The sequence below is a fragment of the Nansenia antarctica genome (genome assembly GCF_963989245.1).
Source record: "Nansenia antarctica genome assembly, chromosome: 19".
NCBI lineage: Eukaryota > Metazoa > Chordata > Actinopteri > Argentiniformes > Microstomatidae > Nansenia > Nansenia antarctica.
This window is the reverse complement of record NC_137692.1, coordinates 13951417-13971416: the sequence shown is the minus strand read 5'-3', so window position 1 is coordinate 13971416 and position 20000 is coordinate 13951417. Positions and strand designations below refer to the sequence as shown.

General features: G+C 47.7%; 1 protein-coding gene across 1 annotated transcript in view; it reads right to left on the bottom strand.

The window, feature by feature from the left end:
- The window catches only part of sik2b (salt-inducible kinase 2b), a gene marked incomplete at its 5' end in the record, with an annotated part of 33610 nt that overhangs the window by 9760 nt on the left and 3850 nt on the right, over nucleotides 1-20000 (bottom strand). Inside the window, 7 exons of the mRNA XM_080548947.1 lie at nucleotides 920-1078; nucleotides 1657-1809; nucleotides 2697-2923; nucleotides 5170-5293; nucleotides 6370-6494; nucleotides 12491-12652; nucleotides 17348-17411. Coding sequence (XP_080405073.1) covers nucleotides 920-1078; nucleotides 1657-1809; nucleotides 2697-2923; nucleotides 5170-5293; nucleotides 6370-6494; nucleotides 12491-12652; nucleotides 17348-17411 — 1014 coding nt within the window. The remainder of the gene's footprint in view (nucleotides 1-919; nucleotides 1079-1656; nucleotides 1810-2696; nucleotides 2924-5169; nucleotides 5294-6369; nucleotides 6495-12490; nucleotides 12653-17347; nucleotides 17412-20000) is intronic.

Here is a 20000-nt window from a genome sequence, read left to right as displayed (position 1 = left end):
GACTGGCTCAGATAAACACAGACACTTAGAGAAGGAGAGAGAGGGGGGTGGGGGTTGGGGGGGGTCACATGAGCCCACGCTGTGTGTGCGTGTCAGGATTCAGTATGTTATGTAAGCAAGGCAGCTGTGCTGTGATGTGAGAGAGCTCTAGGGTTCAGGTGCTGTGGGGGGGCTGGCTGCTACTAGGACAGTGTTATGGACAGGGCTGGTACCAGGACAGTGTTATGGACTGGGCCGGCTCTGTAGCTCAGCCGGTAGAGCTGGCGGTTTGAATCACGGTTTGAATCCCGGCTGGCCACGTGTCGAAGTGCCCCTGAGCAAGGCACTGAACCCCTAGTTGCTCCAGGGTCACCGAGCATAAAATAGTTGATTGCATGGCAGTTGATTGCATGGCAATAAACATATGTATAACAATTATTATTATTATTATCCTGAATCACACTCAACAAGGTTGACTGCTCCAAAAAGCAGATCAACGATCTAGCCAGCTATCATTCAATAAATGCATATTCATAAAAGACACATTGTTTATTGTGTTAGGACTACTAGCCACTACTAACAACCCATATTCAGGTTAGTGATCTAAAACCAACGAATCGAGTTAGGTGACTGATTTAACATGAAGACATCTCCAAAGGACTTGATTTGTTAAGCCCAGTTCACATCTAGGATTCGCAACGCGACGAGTCAGTTTTAAAACGTTGCGGAGAAAAAACTCGGCAGACATTCTGAAGAATCTGGACGTTCTGCTGAGACTTGACAAGTCAAATCGCTGGCGACGCCTTGCAGGGTAATTCGGACCGCTGCAACTGGAGTTACGTTGCGAATCCTAGATGTGAACTGGGCTTTATGGTTAGGATTGAGATGAGTTACTGTAGCTTAGGGTTAGGGTTAGGGTTAAGGTTTGTGGTTGACTTACTTTAGGCGTTCCTACATCCTCGACCATGAGGCTGTGCTCTGGCGGACATGTTGAGTGAGGGAAGGTGAAGGCGTCTGAGGAGGCGGGAAGAAGGGCAGGGGAACGCAGGAGACGCACACCTTGGGGGAGGAGCCCCACCTGGCCAGAACCGCTGGTCGACTGGCGGAGAGGAGATGATAGGGGAAGGGTCAGAGAGACGCCGGCGTGGGACGAGGAAGAGACAGAGTGATGGACAGAACACAGACAATGTCGGGGAGAGGGTGAGAAAGAGAGAAAAGAAAGGAAGAGAAAAAGAGATGATTGAACATGAGGCAGGTGAAGGGGTTAGTGACAGGAAGAGAGAGAGAGAGAGAGAGAGAGTGAGAGTGAGAGTGAGAGAGAGAGTGAGAGAGAGAGAGAGAGAGAGAGAGAGAGAGAGAGAGAGAGAGAGAGAGAGAAAGAGCACAACACAGACAATGATGGAGAGGGTGGAAAACAGAGAAAAGAAAGAAAGAAGGGGGTAGTGACAGGAAGAGAGAGAGAGAGAGAGAGAAAGAGAGAGAGAGAGAGAGAGAGAGAGAGAGAGAGAGAGAGAGAAAGAGAGAGAGAGAGGTGTGTGTGGGGCGGAGAAAGAGGAAGAGAGAGTGAAGGAAGACATGTTTTTTTGATGGCCCAGGTGTGAACGACTGTTGTTGTTTGATCGACACTGACGCTAACCGAGCCTGGAGGAGCTCCCGGGCGCTGATGGGGGGAGTTACCTTGACGACGGTCTGCTCTGCGATGGTGCTGGGTCGTCGCTGGCGTGCGTCGAGACGCTGCTCCACCGGGAAACTACAGCGGTGGGCTTTCATCCTCTCCACGAGCAGGAAGTAGATAGCAGCAAAGTGGTTATAACTCTTGTTCTGAAGAGACTGGGGGGGGAGAGGACAGAACACACAGGGTTAACGGCATTGGTCTGACACTTGACCCTTGACCCTACCACCAACTTACTTTCGTCTCGATCAGGGTTTATATGCTACTGTCTAGGTTAATTTGGGTGTACTATCTCTTTTTTTGTTTTTTTTTGTTTTTTTATTTGTTTTTCAGATTTTATCCCTTTTTCACCCAATTTGGTAGCCAATTGAACCCAACCTAGCATCCAATTATCCCCTGCCTATTGCGAGGGATCCGCCGCACGACCCCGTGGCCGGCAGTCCCAGAGGAGGCCGCCAGGCAGACTAGCTGACTGGCTCCTCGAGCCCAGCACCGTTATTCCGGCACCCCGGGGGCGCTGTTGCGCGACGGATCCTTGTCCGGAACTACTCCTATACCCCCCCTCGGGAGCGGCCGCCCAATATGCCGCTCCCCGTATGTGCCCCAGCCATATCCGGGTCTGGCGAGCCGGGATACGAACCCCGGCCCCGGTGGGCAGCATGCACTGGTGGCCAGTGCTTAGCCCGCTACACCACCGCGGGGCGATTCTCTTTGTTTTCTAAACTAAAACCTCTTACTGTAGTATCTCCATTGACCTCTTACTGTATTACATCACTGTAGGGGTGTACTAGATTACTCAACACTACATAAAGATTTAGTTTTTTTTCCCCCCAGGTCGCACAGGAGAAGATGGTGTATGGTGTAGGGGTGGGCATCGACGATCGATAATTGATCGATAAGGATCTTGGTCGATCACAAAATAAAACATTTGGTCGATCACAAAATTTTGTGATCGACCAAATGTTTTATTTTGTGATCGACCAAGATCCTTATCGATCAATTATCGATCGTCGATGCCCACCCCTAGATGGTGTTAAGTCGTCACCTCGACAGTCTTGTGCTGGTCGACGCCCAGGCTGTGCATCAGTCGTAGGACCTGTTCGCTGTACTCGCCCACTCCCACGTCGCCCTCGGCCAGCGGCGTCTGCTGGTACAACACGGGCCTCTGCACCGGCACGTCCACCACCATCCACTTGTGTTCCTTAATCTGGGCTACGGTCAGACGCTTAGACGGGTCCAACACCAACATCCTCCTGATCAGATGCTCACAGTCTGGAGGGGGGGGGGTGCGTGAAAGAGAGATATAAGAGAGAGTCCAAGTGTGATCTCTGGCAAGGAAGCCAGTGAGACAAAAAAAAAAAAAAAGACACAGAGAAGTGTGTTCTCTGTGTGAATAAAACATCAGTGTTCCACATAGCGCCACCCCCACCCCCCCCCAGGTGATGGTGAGAGTGATAACCTGTGACTACAGAGCAGAGAAATAGGCAAGAGTGCACAGCAGTATCTCTCTCGCTCCCTCCCTCCCTCCCTCCCTCCCTCCCTCCGGATGAGTCCTCACCTCTAGCTGGCGCCTAGCTGAGGTTGACGTCATCCATGGCTGGCTCCTAACAGGATTACTACCCCCTGGCTGAGGCTGTGCGTCTGTGTGTCTCAGCTCGTCTCACCTCTGCTCTCCAGCTCCAAAGCTGAGCTACCCACCCAGCCTGTCCCAGATCGTCTTCCCTTATCCCCTACACTCCATCACTGAACCCTTGTATGTCACAAATACAATTGCGTGTGGAGTGGATAAGAAAGGTAGAACATCTTGAACCTGGCCTAGTATCAGAAGGCAAAGATATCGCTTATACCTATCCAGTCCACTCAGATCTACTCAGTTTGACGCCTCACTATGGGACACACACTCTGGACGGTCAGCTAGTGACCTTGTGTAACACTATCTACGGTAGTTCCCTAGCGTGAGCTTCGGCTAACCGCCGGAACGGTCGGCTAGCTTGCGCGTTCGTCGTTATTAAACGACTTGAGCGTGCGGCTAATCCGACTATCGCTAGCTTGAGTGTGCGCGCTTCAGAGCGCTCTCCGCAAGGGGTCTGGCGTGGCGTGAGAGCCGTCAGACGGTACCTTTACAGAGGCCTCTCTCTGCAATCCTCTCCTTCTCACGAGACCTGCTTGTTAAGGGCAAAGCCTTCTCAACGCTGAAGATCTACCTGGTTGGCATTACGCCATGTAGGCTCCCGTGGGCTGAGCGCTGAGACACGCCCACCTTCGTCAGCTGTTTTAGGAAGGGAGCCAGGGTTGCCAGATGGGGCCAGGGTTGCCAGATGGGGCGGGTTACCACCAAATGGGCTACTGGATTTAGCGGTTATAGACTGGTTAGGCTGTAAATTGTCAATCCCATCTGGCAACCCTGAAGGGAGCACAATGTGTTTGTCTGGTCGTCGGACAACGTCCCGTCACGGGCCCCTAGTCCTCGGTTCTTGATGCGCTCACCGTCGATGCCTTCAAACCCCTTCAGACTGCCGACGTCAAGACGCCGTCTTATGACGCCACGTTGTTAGTCGCTCTGGCCACGGCCGAGCTGCGTGAGTGACTCGTGTCTGACATCGGTCCGTCCTGCCTGCGCTGTTTGTCCCTGCTGACACTACGGTTACGTCACACCCTAACGCAAAGCTGTGCGTTATGGCATACCCCAGCCAAGCTGCCACACAGCTCCCTTTCCATTCCCCCGCCCTTTTCCTCCCTGGAGCAGGAGCAGAATGAACACCCTCTGTCCTGGACGTGCGCTGTGTGATTACATGACCAGGAAGGCATCAGGGTTTGTGATCAGGTCCCAGAATAAATGTGCGTGTTGTGCATGACCCTTTACAGGCTGGGCACTAGGCTAAGCTATGCGCTGCGCCAGCCCTTGGCCAGTAGCAGGCTGGACTGAATAAGGTTGACAGCAAATAGGTAGACAGAATGAATGCATCCCTGTCCCATCGTGAGAGGTCTCCCTCATCTGTTTCATACATTGGTTACCTATATAGTGTTACTAGTGTCTAGGAGTTACTAGTGCGGAAAGAAACGGCACACTCAGTTCTGTAGGTTGAGGGAACAGACCTGGTTTGGGAGGGGGGGGCAGGGGGGCTAATGTTGTACTCCTACATTCTCTACATGGCCTAATTGTTTCAAGGTCTGGAACAAAGCATGTTGACCCAGGCTGCATCCCACCCCCCTGCAGAGAGAAAGAGAGAGAGAGAGGGGGGGGGGGGAGGCTGCTGGAGCATTCCCTGGCTCTCCCCCTGGGTTATGTAATGAAATAAGCCCAGCTCTGGAGTTACATAGAGTATTTGGCCAGCCAGTAGTCCTAGCCCTGACAGTCCCAGATCTGGCTATCATATATCCCCTTCCAACTCAAGAACAGATCTTTAGGCAGTGAGAGCTTGCTTTGGACAATCCAATCCGTTGATTACTATAAGGAAAGGAGGTAATAAGTAATGGAGCAAGTGGAAAGTATTGGGACAGGGCCGGGAATATCTCACCTTCAGTCATGAAGTAGGGGATCCGGAACCTTCCCTCCAGCACACGCTGTCGGAGCACAGGTAGGGTGGGGCCATCGAAGGGCAGGGCGCCACAGACCAGCACGTACAGCACTACCCCCATACTCTGCAGACAGACACACAGACACAGTGTTTGTCAATGTCAGCAATGAAAAGGAAACCAACTTCATCTGTACATGTCCATATATGCATATGTATCAGACACAGGGATAGCAGCTGAGGACAACTGTTACATCATAAAACAAAGAAACCGGATCAATGCAGATCAATGGCAGCCATACAGCAGTACAGCGTGTGACAGGGCAACACAGGCTATATGGTCGTACAGTGAGATTAGATATATGCGAGAGGGACAGTCTGGTAGACCTATATGGTTTGAGACAGGTTGAGAAATCTTTAACTCCTCACATGATCTCTAACCCACAGCCTTTGGAGAGAACACGGGTTGTTAGGTTTATGACAATGCCAAGTCATTAGAGAATGTTATTACTGAGAGAGATCAGCTACCTAGAGGAAATTATGACGCGGCACGCTGTGTCATCAAAGATCACATCTCTCTCCGTCTATCTATAGTGCCCTCTGTAGTTTGGATTTCAAATCAAACAATTTGCTGAGGTTAAAGCGTCGATTCTCAGCTCCTTTTTAAGGGTGTTTGTGTACATATGTGACAGCTGGTGAAACCGGGAACAAGTCGGCAACCGATCAAAAATTTTCTGACTTTTATTCTGGAAAAAGGGAAATACATTTCAACGTTGTTGAAAATCAATGACACACCCGCTAGTGAAGTCAAAACATTGCAATGCAATTGGATTTGGTGAGTAATCCCCACTACTCCACACTAACGAGGTAGTAGTTGGGGACTTACTCACCGAATCCGTTGCATTGCAATGTTTCGGCTTGACTAGCGAGTGTGTCATTGATGCACACATCAAAACGCAACGAAATGTATTTACATTTTTCAGAATAAAAGTCTGACCAGTCAGTCGGTTGGTGACTTGTTCCCGGTTTCACCAGCTGCTGTCACGTTAGTTTCACCGTTTAGAAATGACAACACCTTCTATACATAGTCAAAACTTTTGGGAGCATAGAGCCAAAAGAATAAATGCTTCACTGTCCCAATAATTACGGACGGCGCTGTATGTCTATCTGTATGTCTATCTGTATGTCTATCTGTGGTCTTACCCAGATGTCCAGCTGCGGCCCCTCGTACTGCTGGCCCTCGAACACCTCGGGGGCAGCATAGGGGGGGCTGCCACACCAGGTAGCCAGGGGCTCGCCCGGCTGGAAGAAGTTCCCAAACCCAAAATCTACACAGGGACGAAAGAGGGAGACAGACAGGGTTAACACCAACATTAACACCCTTAACCTGGACTCAAACACACACACAACCCTCTGAGAAGGGTTTAGAGGTCTGACAAAAAGCTATGCTTTTAAAGCAGACAGGTAGTTTATACTTGTCTCGTTTATACTCTCTCGTGGTGGAAGATAGGTGGGAATTGAGGGATAAACAATTGAAGCCATTTCGGAAGAATGGAATCTGACTGTTTCCAGAACAGATGCCTAGAGCAGGGCTACTCAACTATATTCTTAAGGGGTCAGATGTTCAAAATGTTGTTTGCGGAGGGGCCAGACATTTTCCACATGCATGCGATTAGTCCTCCGATAACTGCATGCACTTTTAAAACACAAACACCAATATATTTGTATAAAACACCTTAAATTAATACAATAAATAATTTTTTTATTTAAGTGCTTATTATAGGGCTATATAAGGGGGCGGCTGTGGCTCAGGAGGTAGAGCCGGCGTCTAATGATCGCATGGTTGACAATTCAAAACCCTGGCTGGCCACGTGTCGAGGTGTCCTTGAGCAAGGCACTAGGGTTGGACGGTTTTATGGTTAAACCAAACCAAACCAAAGTCATAAAACCAGACTTAATAATTTTATTTTTATTATTATTTTTATTTATTTATTTTATCACAACATTATAAATTGCTATTAAATAAACTCAGAGTGTGTGGTTGAAGATGCTATGAAAGTGATTTTTGTAAGCAATGTCATTTGTCAATAAATTAACTGTCTAAAAAGACGTGTGACAGCTTCTCCTCAGAACAGAGAAGTAGGGAACAGTGGGCTACTTATGATCACACTGGGCGGGTTTTACACTGTGGTTGGGCTGGAAATCAATCCCCTCTGGCAACACTGTTAGGGAAGCGAGTTGGTCCCTGAAATAAAGCAACTTCTGCAATATGGACGCATTTCGGTTTCCGACCGAATGACAAGGGCGAGTCAGCAAATGTTGACGAGGCTGTGTGTAGGACTTGCATGAACAAGGGGATAGACAAAGATGGAAATACTTCAAATTGACGTTGCCATGTTGGCTGCTGTAACCCACGGATGTCGTGGGTGGCCCGAAAGTACTTGTACGCGTGTGTCACAAGCTCACCTTAAGAGAGCACAGCAGGGAAGTTACAAGCCCTTAAGAAGACTGAAAAGGTCAACAAGCTTGCCAAGCTTGCCTTACAGACTAAATCTTGATGCAACTCTCAGGCCCACTGTGATGGGGTACATTGCAGACCGGAACAATCTGTAGAATATCATACGAATTGGTTTTGGTAGCGGGTATATCTGAAGACGGTTGAAAGTGCGCGCAATAAAACACAGTGCACAGTTTTGAGTGTGTGGATGCTGCTTCTTTTCATCCCATTTGATGCTCTCCAGCTCCAGCACCTCAGCTAGGTCTGATTACGGATGAGCGCTGGTACTTTCACTATTTTGGTAGGGCGTCATTCTCTCAGCAACTTTACGTTTGTTTCCAGTTAGTCGCTACATTTTGTCAACAAAAAAAACACACATAACGATCGTATGGAAGGACATTAACTAAGTGACCACCAGAGATATATCACGGATCCTGTCAACTATTACTACCTGGGGAGCCAGTCACATGCCAGTCTTCACGTGTTTGGACATTGCTCTTCATTGACTTGCTCAGCCCAAAACTTCACACAGCCCACAGACTGAAGCGTCTGCCTCTGATGAGTCTAGCAGTCTTGCATAATTCGGTACATTTATACATTTATACAGTACATCTGATCAATGCAAACAAGGAGTCTGCCATCTGTAAAAACATAGCGGATATCAGGAACAGTGTCGCCTGTACAACCACGTAAATCACACCCACATATAACAAGCATGTATAGACGCGTGCACGCGTGCGCACACACACACACACCCACACCCACACTACTCTACAGAAATCTAAACTTAAACAAAAACAACTACACACAGGTACACTAGTCCTGTGTTTGAGTACAAACGACTTGAGAGCCTGCAGAGCTTTGTACCACGCGATATGTAATCCACATTTTTGCACGTTGAGAACACGAGCCTCCGTGTCATGTCATCTCCCGGGAGACAGGACATGAGGTCATAATAGAACTGCGTTCCGTTCTGATTGGTCCCTGGGAGAGTTCAGAACTCACACTTGAGCATCAGCGCAACTCTGAGAACACAGGTCTGCCTTTCATTAAAATACTACTTAGGGGCAGCTCTGTAATGTAGCAGCAGTGCAGCACTGCCAAATGTCAAGTTGCCTTTGTCAAGTTGCTTGCTCACACTCCTCCTTTTCTTCCACTCCCTCAGTGTCTAGAGTGTGTACCTCAGTCTCTCTCTCTCTTGCCTGTCATTTCCTTTATTAGTTCAGGCCTATAAGGATTCACACTTGACTAAACTGGTTGACGGCATTGTTGCCCTGGAGTATAGGAAACACCGTACCATGAATCTGTGGAGCCCAATAGCAGAGGGACCTAGTCTGTTGTGACAAAATCTGATGAAATACAGGTTGGACCTTTTTAACATCACACCATCACAGAAGTTACACAAAACCAAGGGAAAATGTATCACAAAACAAACAAATATAATGATAAAAAACTGCTGCCTTATATAATGGGGTCAGGTGGGCTGGACTAGGACTACTGTACAGTACGTACGCAACACAGCAGGATTCCACAGCTCAGTAAATGCTTTTAGTTCCTTCAGAGCTCTAGCCCAACACTGTACAATGCTACAGCTTAACGCCTTTCCAATACAACAGCACAATGCCTCTTTTCTCTATTATCTCTCACTACGCGCACACAAACGTCACACGCTGGGTTTCATAACACTAATCTAAAATCAACATGAACGTACACATATCCTTCTATTTCTATTGTACTCATTCTGCCGCGATATAATACTGAGTGAAGAGTGCTGGCTCAGACACGCTGCGACCAACGAGATATACCGGTACCCAGAACAGATCTAGAACAAGGGTCACGTGTAGGCCTAGTCACGTGATAACTGAGGTGAAGAGCGGTTCTGGAACAGGTAAAAGGTGAGTAGGGCGTGATGTCAGGCATACAATGTCATCATCGCTGTTATCTCTGGGGGAGCTGGAACAGTGAGACGTGTATCAGAGAGATACAGGGAGTAGGCCTCGTTAGCTAGCGGGTTGGCAAGCAGACAGAGGGGAGGGAGGTAACAGAGTGAGAGAGGAGGATGGAAGGGAGGGAGGAGGGGATAGTCGAAGGTGAAGATTGAGTGTGGAGGTGAGAGGAGCAGAGAGAGCAGAGATAGTTTATCAGATTGGCTGACCCACTTCGTGGTGCTGAATACTGAGCAGGCTGGCTGACGTCACCGCCCCGACGCTCCAGCACCGCAGGCCACCCAGAGGAGCGCTCTAGCCAGGGTCGAGGGTCAGGGTCGAGGCTCTAGTCAGGGTCCCGGGTCAGGGTCGAGGCTCTAGTCAGGGTCCAGGGTCAGGGTCAGGGTCGAGGGTCCCCATCCCTTCGCAAAATATTAGCCCAACTGTTCTCACTGGGACAGGCATCTATTGTCTATCTTTTGTGCGAGCTAATATAGAGCTTAGTTCTGCTGGTATACCCAGTAAAACAAGAAACTGGTCTTGCTGCGATACTGAGGACATGAGCAACAATTCTGTAGTCAGTGTTGTTGTTGTTGTTGTTAAATCAACCTGCTGTTACTTACAGCATGGTTGCAGACAGTCACACACAGCATGGTTGCAGTGACATACAGTAGATCACAGACAGAACAGCTCTCGGTGTTCTTAAAGAGGGTTTTAGATAAAGTACATGACAGATCTGTCCTTCTCTCAGGACGTGCTGTGCTGTGCTGTCCCGGACTTAACTCTCCCTCTCTCTCTCTCCCTTCCTCTCTGAGGTCTTTGAAGTGGAAACATAAAGGCCAACCCTCCCCCCCATCCCTCCTGCTGCTGCCCCCCTCCCTCCCTCCCTCCCTCCCTCGTTGCCAGGCAGTTGGGTGACCTTTCTTTGACTGACCGCTGCTCTGTGGAGCTTCAGAGAGATTAGATGACCCGGAACCACCATGACACCTTTATAAGGTAACCGTTTGTGGCAGCGCGTCCATCTTCTCATCTGAAGATGAAATAACACAGTCCTCGGGTCTGCTAGAGCTAGGCTTAACCAGGGGTTAAATATCACTGAGGAGAAAGAGGTCTGGCGCAGGGCAGAGAATACTGACAGATGGAGTGTGTATATGCGCATGTGTGTGTGTGTGTGTGTATGTGTGAGCAGAAGACCTTCACACTGCCAGCATCATTTAACCCATCGTAAAATGTCTTCAATCTGTGTGGAATGTGTGAATGTCACACAGGCACAGTGTGGGCTAAACAGGCTGTAGGTGAACATGACCCAGGACAGTTATGTTCTATGGGTGGGCGGGCAGTTTGTCATCATCTCAGACAAGGACAGGATGTACCGGTGTCCTTGCCTGCCTGATGGATATGGAAGCATGTCATCATCACAGGTAATGTTGTTTTCACTGTTTCCCCTCCGCCAAAATTAAGTGTACCCTTTCAACAATTACATCTGAGTCATTGTGGGGGCAACAATGCCTCGTTAATAACACACTCTTGTGCGTGCGCCCACACACCACACACACACGCAAAACCAGGGTAGACAGGCTTCCACAAAAGGCCAGTAAAGTCTATATATTTTTGATATACGGTACATTTATACATTTACATGTATGTTACGGTACATGTGGGAAAACGGTACATGTGGGAAAACTAGGGTTAGCGTTAGGTGCTAGGGTGCTAGGGTTAAGGTTAGGGTTAGGGGTAGGGTTAGGGTTAGGGTTAGGGTTAGACATGCCAGCATGTACCAAGTGGACGTAGCACCTAACCCTAATCCTAGTTTTCCCACATGTACCGTAACATATACATTTAAGAACAGGAGCAAGAGAACAATATACAGTACACCCTTATGTAAGTGTCCAGCCCCCCTATTGGCCAGGGACTGTAGCATTTAGACATCCTGCCACGGTGTCTGATGATCCAACAGCTCTGAACACTCCTTACATGCCCCGCCCCGCTCAGGGACGCAGGGGACGACATTCTCGCCGGCCGCCTCTAAATGCCATCCTGGTGATAATACCCAGAATGCCTTCCTTGTGATACTACCCAGCAGACCTCAGGGCAGGCCTGGGGGACCAACAAAACACTAGCATCAGCTCCTGCTGGGTTCTATTTAGAAACGTGGCGCAGCTTAAAGGCTGTGGTGTTAGATCTGATCTGAGACCAGGGTGAACCAGGGCAAAGGGAAGGAGACAAGTCTGCGGACTGGAATGCAATTCCCTGGGACAGCCCTCAGCAGCTAGCACTAGCAGGCTTCTGGTCACATCTCGACACTGTGTCAACGGCCTGCTCAAGTGCATAGACTGGTAAATGGACTGCGCTTAGCCTATATAGCGCCTTTATCCAAAGTGCTTTACAACGGCCTCTCGTTCACCCGTTCACACACACATTCACACACCGATGGCGGCAAGCTACCATGCAAGGTGCCGGCCCCGCTCACTGGGAGCAATTTAGGGTTCAGTGTCTTGCCCGAGGACACTTTGACATGTGGCCAGCCGGGGCTCGAACCTCCCATCTGCCAACCGTGCCATCATTAGACGGCGGCTCTACCTCCTGCGCGACAGCCGCCCCTATGTGACTATGTAGACATTCCTCAAGATGAAGAACAATTCTACTTTACTGTCGTATTGTTTCTGTTCACATTCTGCATTACCTCGTGCACTTTATGCGATGTGTGACTGGCTATTTGGGATTTTCATACAGGGGTATTATTAGGGAACAGTCTCCCTCTGACAGTTAAGGTAGCGCCATCTCTAAACGGTTTTACTGGTCAGGTCATGGTACGTCTCTGGAAGAAAGTTTGTACTTTTTTACCCGAATCAATCAATCAATCACATGTCCTACGATGGCCTGGCGTAGTCAGCTACTTTACCTGCTATCTTGATGTTCATGTGTCCGTCCAGCAGCAGGTTCTCGGCCTTCAGGTCTCTGTGGACGATGTTCCGGTTGTGGCAGTACTCCACCGCGGACAGGATCTGCCAGAACTTCCTCCGCGCCTCCAGCTCACTCAGACGACCGTGCTTGGCCAGGTAGTCTAAGGGACAGAGGAGGAGGGAGAGAAAGGAAGAGAGAGAGACAGACAGGTTTTATAGGCATGGACTGGCGTTTTCGCTGTCTTGCCAGTCTCATTTGGCTTCGTATGCACATGAATGGTCAAAGTCTTACTAAGATAGTCTGGACCGATAGTTGCTAGACTGGCTGACTAAAAGTATTCCCTGCTCAGGACTGAACGGTTATACAGTTCCATGTTTTTCTTTGTTGCCATATTTGCAGAACACATTGTACAGTATGTCCATGACGGGAGAGTGGGAGGGGGGGGGAGGTTGTTGAGGAGGAACCAGAGAACATCAAGCATGGTGTCATGGTTAAAAGATGGAAGGGCAGCCAGGGTTCTGAGAACTGGCCTACTGCTGTATGATCACATCAGGAGGGGGAGGGAGGGAGGGAGGGAGGGAGGGATGGGAGGGATGGGTGGGTGGGTGGGGCTGCAATCGGATTCGCTACCATTCTGGCTGAAGAGTGCACCACATGCACTGAAAAGCATTGGGTCGGTGCGAGCATGACTGGGGAGAGATTGCACCACACTGCTTACACCAGTCCATTCTTTCTAAACCCATGAGTGGAGTGTTCCAGGGCACATTCTGGCCAAAAATGACCCAACTTCACTGTTTCCACAGCAATGGCTTTCCAAGTCTGTACACCACCCATCCCCTGGTTCTATTGTCTTATTGGGACACTGTTGTGAACTATGAGGCTCTTTTTCCTGCAACCAATCAAAACCTGTTAGTTAAGTTTCCTCTGCCACATGGGAATCTTCATTGCTTGTTTGATTTCACTCTGTTGGTCAACACTACCACAGTGCAAGTCCTGTCAACTATGGTCCAGAAGACATGTGTGGGAATTATCTCTGTTGCCCTCAGGGCGCCGCTGGATAGCTTGGATAGGCTAACGATGCACTGTAGGCTATAGAGCGTGTAGTATATTTTACTTAAACACACACATGCATGGACTGTATTACTTAGGGTTAGGCTTTTTGGCTATGAAAGAATGTCTGCTGACAAAGGTTTGTTTTATGACATAACACATCCTTTTGTCTCAGAGCCATATGTTTTTGCCTCAGGAAGTGACTGTCCTTATATGGGCATTTTAGGATGACTTCCTGTGAATCTGCCCTGACCTTTAACCTGGAATAACATTAAGCCAGAGTGACATCATATGTGAGTGCCCTTTCGTCACACCTGAAGCAGCTCTGCAGTGAATGTGATAGGGCCATTATTTGAAACTGTATTTACATATTATTGTTGATAAATACTGAGTGAGCGAAGGGCTCATTCTCTTCTGACCACCACAGCTCCTTGACCACCGGCACTCCAGCATCATTCAACTTGTAACTCTGTCTTTTGTTTAAATAAATAGTCTTAAAACTCAGAAGTATATCTGTGATTCATCTCCAACAAGTTACTTAAGAAGAGACTACAAGCGTATTCATTGATTGTTGAATTGTATTGTATTATTTCAAGGTACCCACCCACGATACCCAATGATCTTCATAGCTCCTGGTGGACTTGTTGTTGTTGTTGTCGTCGTTGTATGTGGTGAAATATTTTTATGTTTTTCTGTGAACATGCTGCTCTAAACTAATTGCCCCTAGTGGGACTAATAAAGTCGTTTGTATTGAATTTAATTGTCATATTCTCTCTTATACAGCCATGACCGCATGTATGGCAAGTGTATATGTCTCAAATATATCGCAGAGATCCCAACAGGGTGCTATATGTGTGTTTGATAAATGGTTAACTAGAGGGGGAATGAGAGAAGCAGGACTTATTAGATAGCAGCTGCTACATTCCATACAGCTACCTCCTCTGACGGAGCAGGACTTTCATGTCGCCATGCTAATCAAAAAACACACTTGGCATGGGAATGTGTCGAAGAGCCCCGAAGATCCTCCTGCTCTCAGACACATACACGCACACGCACGCCGTTGGACTTTGGAGCACTGATGGCTGTTTTGGCTTAGCAGACACAATAAACTGTCCTGTTGAACAGTAGAAAGGTCGCTCAGATAAGAATATTTCTATAAAGTATTTTTTTTATTTTTTTAACAGGCATAAATGTTGTGTCTATCTTATCTATTCCTACTCAAGGTTTTTGGCCAAACAAAACCACCGGTAGTGGAAAAGCGTCATTAGTGTGTAAGCAAGCGGCTCCTTTCAGAGGCAGTGAGAGTCGCTACGCTAACGGTGCTAACGCCACAGAGAGAGCTGATGGCATCACACCAGCCGGCCCGATGACTAACACTCCTCAATGTCAGGCGGGGGCAACGACCTCAACAACACAGGCTCACTGGTGCATTCTGGGAGAGAGAGGCATGAGTCACAGGGTGTTAGAAAACAGCACCTCTCGGTATGTGTGTGTTTGTGTATGTGCCTCTCCATCTCTGTCTGTCTGTCAGTCTGTGTCTGTCTGTCTGTCTGTCTGTCTGTCACTCTGTCCGCCCCCCTCTCTCTGTGTCCCCCCCCCCCTCTCTCAGCTCCTAACAGCTGCTCAGGTTTGTAACACTAGGTGTGGAGCACTAGTAGGATGAGCGCCCGTCTATCAGCCCCCTGGCCTGCCTCCAGACAGGACAGACACATGGACACAAGATAGTCTAGTATTCACCCACTTCCAACGACTCTTCTGCTCTCTCCATCCACCTACTCTCCTTCAACTACAGTGCTCTGTATACGTAATGGGACACTGCGTATCCTTTTGGCTCTTACTACTATCCAATATACTATACAGTAAACAATTCTCCACTGTCCCATTATTTACACTGGGCACTATATACTCCACAACCTGTTCTCCTGTCATAGAAGCAACCGTTCCTGTTGTATCATTTTAACATCCATCCAGTCAGATAGAAGAGGACGCGTCGCACTAACGACTTTCCTACTGGAGTTGTGAAGTCAGTTGCTGCAGCCGGATCCTCTTTCCCTTGGTGTTATCTTAAATATGTATGGCATACATTTACCACACTTCCAAATATCAAATCTCTCTCTCTCTCCTTCTCCCCCACTCCACTACCCTCCACCCACCCTCCCTCCCTCCCTTCCCTCTTCTCCCCTCTCCTCTTCCTCCGTTCCGCAGCTCCTTAGCATTTGAGTTTGACCCAATTTCCAGGATTTTGAGCCGTCCTGCAGCAGTGAGGCTGTGGAGCAGACAGGCTGTCAGAGCTGCTCACCTGCACAGCTGGACAGACCCAGCCTGAGGCCTGGTTTATGAACCGCTGAGCACGGACAGGTGGAGCTATAGAACAGGTTCATACTAAGTCGTTTATAGCCTAGATGATATGAAAACAAACAGAACATTAGAGGATTATGCTTGCCTACGTCAGCGAGTGTGCTGGTGTCTCAAAATTGCAATGCTCTCGATGACACGTGTTGTGTAGCAATATCATATTGCGCAAATCAGGACAGCGCAATCAGGACAGCGCAACAATCAAGACTTTCTTTCATTTACGTGCCTCTGCAAACATGATGAATTAGAATTGATTTGACTAACAGACCAATGTGTTGTCATCCAACATGTTAATAATGTGGACATTTCTAGAAGGTTAGTCACATTCACCCACAACAACAGGGTAGTCAACATCAGTCTCTACAGTGTAGTCAAAAGTGCTATCTCTGACCACTGGCTTCTATAGGACCTAGACACTAGCAGACACTAGCAGACACCAGCAGACACTGGCAGACACAGCACTGACACACACAGACACACACACACTATCAGACACCAGCAGACACTAGCAGACACAGCACTGACACACACAATGGACTAGGAGAACAGCTTAACGTTCCTACTAAGATTTCACTTTGTTTATGAGGCACAGTTGGTGGCTTCATGTGTCTGACAGTTTCTTTGCTCCCTCTGTTACCCTAAAGTGAGAAAAAACGATGAATTGTCGTTATTATATAACCGACACGGTGGCCCCTGACAGCGCTACTTCTGATTGGAGGACACTGCCGTGTCTGCTTGCGATAGTTGATGGTTCATCGAGAGAAGTTCTGAGTCACTACTCACCAACAAGTCACTTATTCATCCTTCTCCTAACCTCTCCTCCGTGTCTCTCTCCGTTCCCTCGTTTAAACACAGCGATGCGGTCTCTCTCTGGTGCGGTAGCTGCTTGCTCAGCTTCCACATGTTCATGAAATGCTCACTCTCCCTTCCTGCACACCCTCGAGCGACCTTTGATGATTCAGTGAAAAGTATAAGCGTTCAGATACACTAACAGTAAAGGGTTGGGTCTCAGGGGAGATGGGTGTGATATAGCCTCGGCTCCCAGTTTTTCTTCTCACCTTTTGCGGGAAAAGCTATGGGACATTTGAGGCAGTGAACTAGGTGCAACAAAGAAGGGTTAGAGACCTGTGACGTGATTGCCACGCTCCCAGGCAGTCAACAGACGCTCGCTGATTAATAATGACGACTAATTTGTTCTTCTAAAGAGAATGAGGTGGGTTGCTGTTCCCAGAACTTCTGCTGAGAGCCAATGTTCTGACTTTTCTTTTGAAACACGGAACTACATGGCAACGTTATTGAGAATCACGACACAAACTCGCTAGTCAAGCCAAAATACTGCAAAGCAATGGATCCAGTGAGTAATCCCCACTGCTACCTAGTTATTACTATAACACTACTTTACATTGTTAGCAGGCTAACTTATGTAACACCTCAAAAGTCAATCACTCACCAAAGATCTCTCCGTTCTTGGCGTACTCTGTCACTAGATACAGCATGTTCTTAGTCTCCATCACCTGTGGAAGAGGGAGAGAAGAGAGGTAGGAGAGATTAGGAATAAGAGAAGTAAGGATGGAGAGAATGGGGGGAGAGAGGGAAGGAAAGAAAGAGAGAATGAAGGACAGAGAGAGAGAGAGAGAGAGAGAGAGAGAGAGAGAGAGAAAGAGAGAGAGAGAGAACACTGATCAGCAAAGGAAACACAACACAATAACACACATCAGATCATATTGCCATATCTGCCAAACAAATGAAAAGACATTAAACTGTTGTTGGCTGTTAACACAGAACAGATCTTAGTGAATGGGAATGGTGTTCCATGTGTGAATGGTTCCTCCACCCCCAGTCCTGACAGAGAAATGATAGAGAACACAGCAGGCCTACTGCCGGAGCAGCCATGTGGGGGCGGCCACCAGAATTAGACCGAGACAACAAGAGGCATGAATGGAGCTAAATGTGGAGGAGGAGGGAGAGAATGAATGGGAAACGTTGGTACATTCACACTGGAATACCACACCGGGTATTACTGAGATCCGACTGAACTACCAAACCAACAACCGTGTTGCTCTGCAGTCTGCACACTGCTAATATGCTACAGTTCTTCAGCGGAGTGGTGATGAGAGTGTGGTGTTGGTGATGAGAGTAGGGCTGCAACTAACGATTATTTTGATAATTTTTATTTTTTCGATTAATCGATTAATCGGATACAAATGAAAAAAACAGATTTCTTTTGCAAATTTTATTTTATGTTTTCTAAATCAGCCAGGCCTATACATATACATGTGCAAAATGAATAAGTATTAATAAAAATAAAAAATATATAAATAAAAAAGGCTTTGCTACATCAAATAGGTTTAACAACAGGCCATGGACTATGGCGGTAGATTGTTTCAATAAAGTAGTTGAACTCTAGCTCAATACATGCATTGCAAGTGCAATATAGGCTACAGACAAGACACTAATGTTTTTATATAACAGATATGCTCCAAAACAATGCAATGTGTCCTCTCACTCCATACAATAGGCTAGGCTACAGTCAGTGCCTCACTCTAACTCACGGGTAGCTTGGTAGGCTACCACTAGCTAGCCTTTAGCTTATCACCCTGCTCTACCACTGACGTTAGCCAGCTAGCTAAATACACTTGTCATGCAATATTGAATTCATGAATGCGAGCAAACACTCACTGGCTATCGCATTACATTACAGTCATTTAGCTGACGCTTCGCCAGAACTCACAAGTGCATCTCCTTACTAATACAAGTGACTATGAGCATACTCCGGTGCTGAAGGCATAGAATGCGAATAGCAAGCTAAAAATACAATAGGGCATTAAGAGGGAGAATCTATTAGATAAACGAAAATGTAGCTGCCGCGCCGGCTCCGCAAGACAGCGTGGCGTGCGTCAACAGGAAGTAGGTTCCAACGAATTTCATTATCGATTTTTATCGATTTCATCGATTCGTTGTTGCAGCCCTAGATGAGAGTGTGGTGTTGGTGATGAGAGCAGGAGTGTGGTGTGTTGGTGATGAGAGCAGGAGTGTGGTGCTGTGTGTCCCTGTCTGTTTATGAGGTCTGAAGGGACAGGGTGACTAACTGACCGACGGTGTTGGAACGGACGAGCTGCTGGAAATAATGACACACACACACACACACACACACACACACACACACACACAGAGAGAGAGAGAGAGAGAGAGAGAGAGAGAGTCTCTCTCTCTCTCTCTGGACCCCTGCCATACGGTTGTGTAATAATAACAAACTGCGATTCACATTCCAAACAACCAAACTGACCTAAAGTCTTACGTAATGAAGTGAAGTCACCCCGAAAAAAGGAGTCAGCTATCTGGGCCAGGCTGCAGTGTGGACTAGGTGCTTCTCTGGGGCTGAGTAAAGCTGTGGAGCTGTGGACATGGACATGGCTGTACCCCAGCTACACACACAGGACACATGACCCTAAAGTGCTAACTCGGTTGAAATTCTCCCCAGCACCATGACACGCCACGACTCAGTCAGCCGTCTCACTCGGTTGGTTATTTATTAACTCTCAGCTCTGATAGCTGAAGGTCTTGGACTGGGGGAAGGTCAGCTAGATTGTGTAGGGGGTGTTTACTAACCCATTAGAAAAGGTCCTGGGTGGGCTTACAAGGCTATAGGGACACAAGGCCACGTTAATGAAGACCAAGGAATGGAAACTAACATAGGGATTTCTGTGTGTTTGATGATTGAACTCTATAATACTCTGAAAGTTGTTGTTGTCGTGTGTCCTTTTCGTCTTTGATTATGTAATGACATGCTGTATGACACAAATGTCCCAGCAGATTCAATAAAGTCATCATAATCATCACGCTACGTCTCGTGTCTGCGCTGATGTGAATCTAGAAGACGCTCATGGGATAGATCAAAAGTAGCCGAGCTAAAATGTGCAGTCATATGGTTTTGTGAATGTGTACACTATTAGTAATTGAAAAACAATAACTCTGTTGTCGTGACCTTGAGACAGGCATAGGTACAGCATTTATTTAGTAAGAACATGTTCCAGAAATGAGCATAGATTGTTCTGTGAGCCAGCCAACTGAGTATGTCACAATTCACACGAAACGAACGGTAT